Source organism: Tenrec ecaudatus, chromosome Y, assembly GCF_050624435.1.
Source record: "Tenrec ecaudatus isolate mTenEca1 chromosome Y, mTenEca1.hap1, whole genome shotgun sequence".
Taxonomy (NCBI): Eukaryota; Metazoa; Chordata; class Mammalia; order Afrosoricida; family Tenrecidae; genus Tenrec; species Tenrec ecaudatus.
This window is the reverse complement of record NC_134549.1, coordinates 19,386,417-19,394,014: the sequence shown is the minus strand read 5'-3', so window position 1 is coordinate 19,394,014 and position 7,598 is coordinate 19,386,417. Positions and strand designations below refer to the sequence as shown.

General features: G+C 56.9%; 1 protein-coding gene across 2 annotated transcripts in view; it reads right to left on the bottom strand.

The window, feature by feature from the left end:
• Positions 1–3,269: 3,269 nt before the first annotated feature.
• The window catches only part of LOC142435524 (uncharacterized), an 11,367-nt gene continuing 7,038 nt past the window's right edge, over positions 3,270–7,598 (bottom strand). The window contains exons 5-6 of one of the 2 annotated variants that reach the window (XR_012781564.1): positions 4,453–7,379; positions 3,270–4,086 (exon numbers count right to left, since the gene is read on the bottom strand). Coding sequence is in view for 1 of the 2 variants with exons in the window: in XM_075539750.1 (XP_075395865.1) it covers positions 5,543–7,379 (1,837 nt within the window). In the remaining variant the exon portion in view is untranslated. Of the gene's footprint in view, positions 7,380–7,598 lie in introns of both variants that reach the window. The other variant, XM_075539750.1, reaches the window with a different exon arrangement.

The window sequence follows — 7,598 nt, the reverse complement described above, 5'->3', positions numbered from 1 at the left end:
ATTCCTCGTCCATCTCACAAAACACACACAATGATGCCGACTGCACGAGGAAAGCCGAGTCAGTGAGCGTGTAAGCATCTCAGCACTGACAGGGGTCTCCACGTGGCTGCTCCAGCACCCAGGGCTGCATCAGGGTAGGTCCATGTGGCTTATCCTCAGGGATGTCTTGCAGGAAGTGAGCCTTGCCAGCTACAGCAGGGAACTGGCTAAGGCAGCTGCACCCTGGTCCGACCATCACAAAGCAAGAGACCTGAGAACTAGAAAGTCCAGACTCACTGAGCCATTTATCTCTCTGCCCTTCAATGAACCCCACACGTGTTTATCAGCCAGGTTGGCACCATACACTTTAACTACCTCACCCTCACTCTTGGGGGTGGCCGTCTGTTGGATCTTGGTGACGGTCCATACTTGGGTTAGGCCTGAGTGTCACTTTCTTCTTGCAAATGGAGTTTCTCATGTTGCTTTTTGTAATGTGGCTCGACGTCTGGCAAGGAAGTCCCATCATGCGCTCCTCAGAAAGGGAGTGTCAGAAATGACAAGGGACAGCTCCGCCCTTGTCCCCGAGAGGCCCTGTGAGCAGACCTGGACTCAGTGGCAGTAATCTCTTAAGGACACATAAGGCCCACGATTCTCCCAAGCAGACAATGGTGGGGTAACCTCTAGCAATCGGTCAGCGGCCAAGTACGTACTTAGCCTCATCCTGAAGTTACCCCAGCCCCAGAGGACATGCTGATGGTCAACGAGTGACTCTTTGTTCCCCTCAATAGAATTGTGGAGCCGATCCGAACAAACCGCCCGTGGAGTGAGCGGGGCCGCAATCATGGATCATATTTCCCGGTGGGCTCCAGGCACGGGGTTCCTTAAGCAGGTAGCTCCAGGCACTTGGGCAGCAGAGGCTGTGCACCACGGATTATTACGTGTAGTTAGAGAGCCCTCTGTCCACTTAAGGATGAAGAGTGAAGGGGTGGTGTCCAGTCTGTCAATCAGATCATAGCCCATGGCCTTCTCCTGAGGATTCTGGGGAATCCGGCATTTCCTCCTTGGAGGCGGGAGACTCCTTCACTCTGCTGAGTCCCTTGGAGCGTTTGACTCCCTGGGAGGCATCCCTAAGGAGTAACCGCATGGGCCAACCCTGATGCAGCCGTGGGAGCCGGAGAAGCCGCCTGGAGACCCCCCGCCAGCGCTGAGATGCTGACAACGCCACTGGATCCACAGACTCCCCACCCACTGGTCCGTGATCGTCCTGCATTCGGTGTCACTGCATGTGTTTTGCGAGTCTGAAGATTTTACAGACTGGTATCGGACTTTTGGGCTAATATTGGATTAGGGGCTTGATCTGGGCTGGGCTGCCTTCTCAATATTCAACTGCTCCTGTCTACACACCTGTTTCTTGCACACACAGTGTCTCATTAGACTTGCTCCTCTAACCCACCCAGACATGCCCATCTCCTGCTGTGAGAATTGAGGAGCAGCCGGACAGACTACACTGTCTAGTGGAGGGGGGGGGGGCTGTGGGCAGCGCAGTTGAACAAAGTAGGGATTCTGTCCGTGAGTCTGGAGAATGTCGTGGGTGACAGCAAGGCAAACACGGAAACGCAGAATGCTCGCGTGCTCAGCTTTACACATCTAGGGTTACCATCCACCTGTCAAAGATGGGGGTCAAGCCCCTGGGAAATTGGCGGCACGGATCAGTCAGCCGACCCATGAAGGATGTGTGTTGTTGCTGATAAGCTAGTGTTGATGGGAAGGACTGCGTGGGCCACACCGATTGTTTCAGTCTGTTGTGCACAGGGGCGCTTTGGGCCACTAGACTCAGGGGCACCTCACACAGCCCGGCTTTACCAAGTTCAGAATTCCATCTGAAGCATCCTCTTGGTCAAGCACTCAACGCCAGAGCCTCCATGGTGGGGGATTTGAGAACAGTAGGCTTGGGGTAACACCAGTGCGCACAGCAAGGACCAGGCACTAACAGGGTGCACCTCTCCTCCGCGTCTTCTCCTCCCAACTGCACATCCAAAGCTCTGAGGGACGTCACGCAGCGAGGGGCATGTAAGGGTCAGCAGTGAGGGTGGAGAGAGGCCAGGACCGGGTATCTGGGGATGTGTGGGGCTCCCTGCATGCCCAGGACCTGCAAAGTTTATCAAGAGCGAATGCAGCCAGAACCAAAATAGATGTGGACCTCTTAGATTCTCACCCCTTCGGGACAAGATCTCATGACATGTTTGATTGGCAGGAAGTCCCAACCTTGCCAACAGGTGTGTCCCCAATGGCATCTCCTAAGCGGACAGGGCACACACCCCGCCCCTGGGATTTCCCAGCTGGGCTGTGATCACAATGGGCGACGGACAGACCTCCGTCTCCATGGCGTTGCAGGAGGGGGGGAGCTAAGGTCTGAAATGCACCCCGAACTTCCCGTTGCCATCCGGGCGCTGAACTGTCGCTTCATGAAGGCATCCGGAGAACCCAACGCAACGGATGATAAAAACAGAGAGGTTTGGGACTCTGCTCTGGGGAAGGGACACGCTTTACGAAAGATTGAAAAAGCAAGAGGGTAGGGAGTCTCGTTTACATGAGCCTGGGCCGTGGGGCCACATCCATATTTGTGGGAAACTGAGGGCCGGAAGAGAGTTTAATTCTTTCTTCTCTTAAATAAGACGGCTGGGAGGCCAGGGTTCTGGGTGGAGGGAGGGCTTTATCTTCTTATTAGTGAGTTGGATATGCGTCCCAGTCACGCTCTGATTAAAAATCTCCACAATATGCATATAAACGCTGAAGACAAATGGGTGCATAAGCAAGTGTGGTGAAGAAGGGTGTCGAAGGGATCAGGTATTAGGCACCAAAGGGAAAGAAATTATATCATCGTGAATGAGTGGGGTGCATGATGGGGATCAATGCCCATCTGTAGACAACTGGACATCCCTTGCAGACGGGTAGAAGGGAGGAGATGGGTCGCTCAGGATGCAGCGTAGCATCGATGAATCTCACAACTTTCCTCTAGTTCCTAAATGCTCCCCCCCCAGCCCCCACGATCATGATCCCAATTCTGCCTTACAAACCCGGCTGGACCAGAGGATGCACAGCGCTGCAGATGGGAACTGGAAACACAGGGCATCCAAGACAGATGATTCCTTCAGGACCAGGGGTGATACTGGGAGGGAGGAGGGAAGGGGGGGGGTTAGAAAGGGGGAACTGATTACAAGGATCCACACAAGCTTCCTCCCTGGGGGACGGACAACAGACAAGTGGGTGAAGGAAGACGTCGGGCAGTGTAAGATATGACAAAATAGTAATTTATAAATTAGCCAAGGTTCATGAGGGAGGGGGGATAAAAATGAGGAGCTGATTCCAGGAGCCCAAGTGGAAAGCGAGTGGTTTGAGAAGGACGAAGGCAACGAATGTGTAAGTGTGCTTTACACACGGATGCATGTGTGGATTGTGATGCGTTGTGTGAGCCACGAATAAAATGATTTTAACAACATCTCCACAGCAACCTCCCGTAAGTGCTACCTGCTTATCTACAGTGTCCACTGCTCCTGGTCGCGGCTGCACCCGCACAAGGCGGCATGTTGCTACTGCTCTGTGTGCTCGAGGGGCAGTGACTCCCTCTTACCTGCCACAAACACGGGTGCTAGTGACCCCCCCCCCCCAGTGGATGCAGAGACACAACAGAGTCCAGACACTGCCCACCCTGTGAAGCACGTGGTGGCCTGGGATTAGGGGCGTGGATCCTTGCGGCTATGTAAGTTGGCGCGAGACTACAATCTCTCTCTCCGCTGCCTGGTGCCTGACACTGAGGAGGGAGCCCCGCAAAGCTTCTGCCGCCTCTTCATTTCTCCCCTTGAGATACAGAGCCGCTCGTTAGGACCCTCCCGGGTCTGGGCTAGAGCAAACAGCAGGGCCGTTTCACTGTGTGCATCTTCTCTACGGCGAGCGACTTAACTTGGAACCGTCAGAGGGTCCCTATGGCTGGAAATCTTGACCCAAGCAGTGTTTCCGTCGAGGATGGCGAAGGTGAAACTGGAACTCCGGGTGAGTAGGTCGCTGCCGAATCCACTGTGCAAACCAGGGGTGCCTTTCGGGGATCACCTGTCAGGGGAAACGAGCCTCTAACCACCGAGGGGTCGGCAGGCGCGACTGGAGGGCGAGACTACACAGAGGTCACAGTGAAGCCATCGGAGAGGGGAGAGAGGATAAAATAAGCACACTCACGGCTGCATCGCTCTCAGCAGCCAGGTCCGCGCAGAGCGAATATATTTCTAACCAACGCAGATAGACATTTAAGGGGTGTGCAAGCCCCCCCCCCTGATTCCGGGTATCCACATATGTAACAGGAAGGGGCTGCAGGACAGGCATACGCGGGACAGCCAGGGACGAGCAACAGGAAGAGGAGGGGCTAGGGGTACACACGGGACAGGATGGGCGCGGATCTGAGACGCAAGTTGGCAGCCAAACCTTGGTCCTCCTTGCGTTGGCTGGACTCTGTGTCTGGGCTTTCCTTCGGGGAAACAAGCCGCTCCCCTTATCCGCAGGGAGTGGGCCTCCCCTAAGGTGGGACGGACGGTAGAGTCTGTGGCTCCAGACGGCTGGTACCCCAGATGGCTCAGCGAGCGGAGCTCCATGAAGCTGAACTCCGTAGTTGCCCAGCAAGCAGCCTCCTGGCCGGGCATGCAGTACGAGGGGCAACCTGCAGAAAAACCTGTTTCGCGCCCCGTAAATACCATCCTACTGCCATGTTAACGACGCGTCAGCGTGTCCTGACACGTTCCTGCGTTTGTTCTGCGTTAGACATTACGAGGAACATTTCATTGACCTCCGCGCTCTGACTTGTGAGGCAGCTTAACTTTAGCGAAGAAACATTCGCCAATCGACTACCCCCCACGCGGGGCCAGAGTGAAGAGCTGTTCTTTATGGTCATCGGATGCTTACGTCAAAACAGAACCCGATTCAAACACACGTACAGCCTGGTAAATACAAGATCGCACAGCATAGTCAACGGACATTAAAACGCACAGGGAAACGGATGAAAGAACAATATTGGAACAGTGTTAAAAACATGGCCCTTTGAGAAACATAGGTGGTAAAATACTTCGCAATGTGAAGAATGGACACTCGTCACGTAAGAAAATACAAACTCGAGTCGACGATTCCGGACGGTGAAAGCGACAGCGGTTGAAATGTGAGGAACACACACCCCGTGTGCGTCCTTGTTTGCCAGCGCGCAGGGCTTTGACGGGAGCTGTAGGGAACCGAGTCCCACGAAAGCCGCACGACCCAGGAACTCCTCGGTCCCAACCACGAAAGAGGGGCAGTGAAGTGGCCTATCGTGTACGAAGGCACTCCTTCCGCAAACACTTCTGTGGAGAACTGTCCTCTGATCCCAGAATTAGAACGTGCCACTTGGAACTTTGGGAATAAGAGTGAAGCATCCCTGTTCTGACCGTGTCTCCAGGAGGAGCCAGCATGTGCCAGTGAGGCTTCAGAAACAGGTGAAGGAATTCCAGTCGTCTCCCACCTGCAAGCAGTCTCTTGGGCTGAGTTTTCCTCACGTGCCCGGAGCCTCTTCCGCAGAGTGGATTTTTCGATGCTGAGAGAGGTTCGAAGTGTGCTTAAAGGTTTTCCCACATTCCGTACATGCAAACGGCCTTTCCTGGCTGTGAACCCTCTTGTGCGTGCTGAGGTGAGAGGACTGGGCAAAGGCCTTCCCGCAGTCCTGGCATCCGTACGGGCGCTCCCCGGTGTGAGTTCTTCTGTGTATGTTAAGGGCCGAGAGGGACACGAAGGCTTTCCCACAGTCCGCACACACATAGGGCCTTTCCGCGCTGTGGGTTTTCCTGTGGTCCGTGAGGTTTCCGCTCCGCCTGAACCGTTTCCCACACTCGGGGCACTCGTAGGGCATCTCCCCGGTGTGAACCCTCCTGTGCACGTGGAGCGCCGAGGAAAACTTGAAGGCTTTCTCGCACTGCGGACAGCGGTAGGGCCTGTCCCCGCTGTGAGTCTGCAGATGCACGCCGAGGTGCGGGGCATCGGCAAACGCTTTCCCGCATTCCTGGCACTTGTACGGCTTCTCCGAGCTGTGGGTCCCCTCGTGCCTCACGAGGGCGGAGAAGTGAGTGAAGCGTTTCCCGCACCGCTCACATTCGAAGGGGTTCCCTCCGTGGTGAGCTCTCCGGTGGGACATGAACTGCTTCCCGGAAGGGAAGGCTTTCCCACACTCCTTACACGGGTACGGCCTCGCGCCAGCGTGGGTCTGCCCGTGCTTAGCCAGGTAAAAGGGGGTCTTGAAGGCCTTCCCGCATTCGGTGCACGCGTACGGCCGCTCCTCGCTGTGGGTTCTGCGGTGGCCGGTGAGGGTTGAGGCGTCGCTGAAGGCTTTCCCACACTCCTCGCACGCGTACGGCCTCTCTGCGCTGTGGGTCTTCTTGTGCCGGTGCAAGTGGCAGGCCCGGATGAAGGCTTTCCCACACTCCTCGCAGGCGAACGGCCGCTCCCCGCGGTGCGCGCGCGTGTGGTTGGTTAGCGAGAACCGCGAGGTGAAGGCCCTCCCGCACTGGGCGCACTGGAACGGGAGCTCTCCGTGATGGGTCCTCGTGTGGAGCGTGAGGTTGGAGGACTCCTTGAAGGCCTTCGCGCATTCTCGGCACGCGTACGGCCGGTCCCCCGTGTGAGTGCGTACGTGCTTGGTGAGGTTCGAGGAAGACGCGAAGCCTTTGCCGCAGCGCCGGCACGCGTAGGGCTTCTCCCCGGTGTGCACGCGCCCGTGCACGCGGAGCGAGGAGGCCTTCTTAAAGGCTTTCCCACATTCCTTACACGGGTGGGGCCGGTCGGCACGGTGGGATCGCGAATGCGCGGCGAGGTAGGAGCGACGGCAGAAGGCTTTCCCACACTGCGGACATCCGTACGGCTGAGCGCTGGCTTCCCCGCACGGCGGGCTTCCCTGAGCGCTCTCCCCGCCGCGACTTAGTCCGCGGGGCTTCTCGGGGAGGGCTGGGCAACGCCGAAGGCCTTCTTCTCTGCATCCATTGCCCTCACGGCACTCGATACCCGTGAGTGCGATCGCAGGCCTCTGAAGCGCGGGCCCAGGAAGGGGGTCCTCTCCAGGCTCCGTGGCACGAAGGGGTCTCCGAGGAGGGGCCAGGGGACAGGAGCGGCTGTGGGCGCCCGCGCAGTTCTGGCACGGACAGGCTGAGCACCCTCGCCGAGGGGAGGCAGGGCTCTTCCGCGATAAGGGACCCGTGAGAGGTTCTCCCGACGGACGGCGCTCAGAGACACTTCCTTCTGGAGGACTTCTTCGGGATGAAGTGGGATCTGGGATCCGGCTGGAGGTCTTTGCACATGGATCTCCTTCGTGACGGTCACAGGTGACCTCCGCTGTTTGGCTTCTGCAACGAGCGAGCAACGGGTTGTGAGACATGAACCTGGACACGCATGACCTTCTACTGTCACGCTGCATGGACGAAGTCACACGGCAGGCAGACTCTCTATCGTGGCTGTGTCATGTTTAATCTCACAATACAGCCTCCTGGTTTCAGGGGCATCTGTGCAAGGGGCGGGTGTCTTTGTGGGGCTGTGGACAGCGACGCCGAAGGAAAGAGGCCACC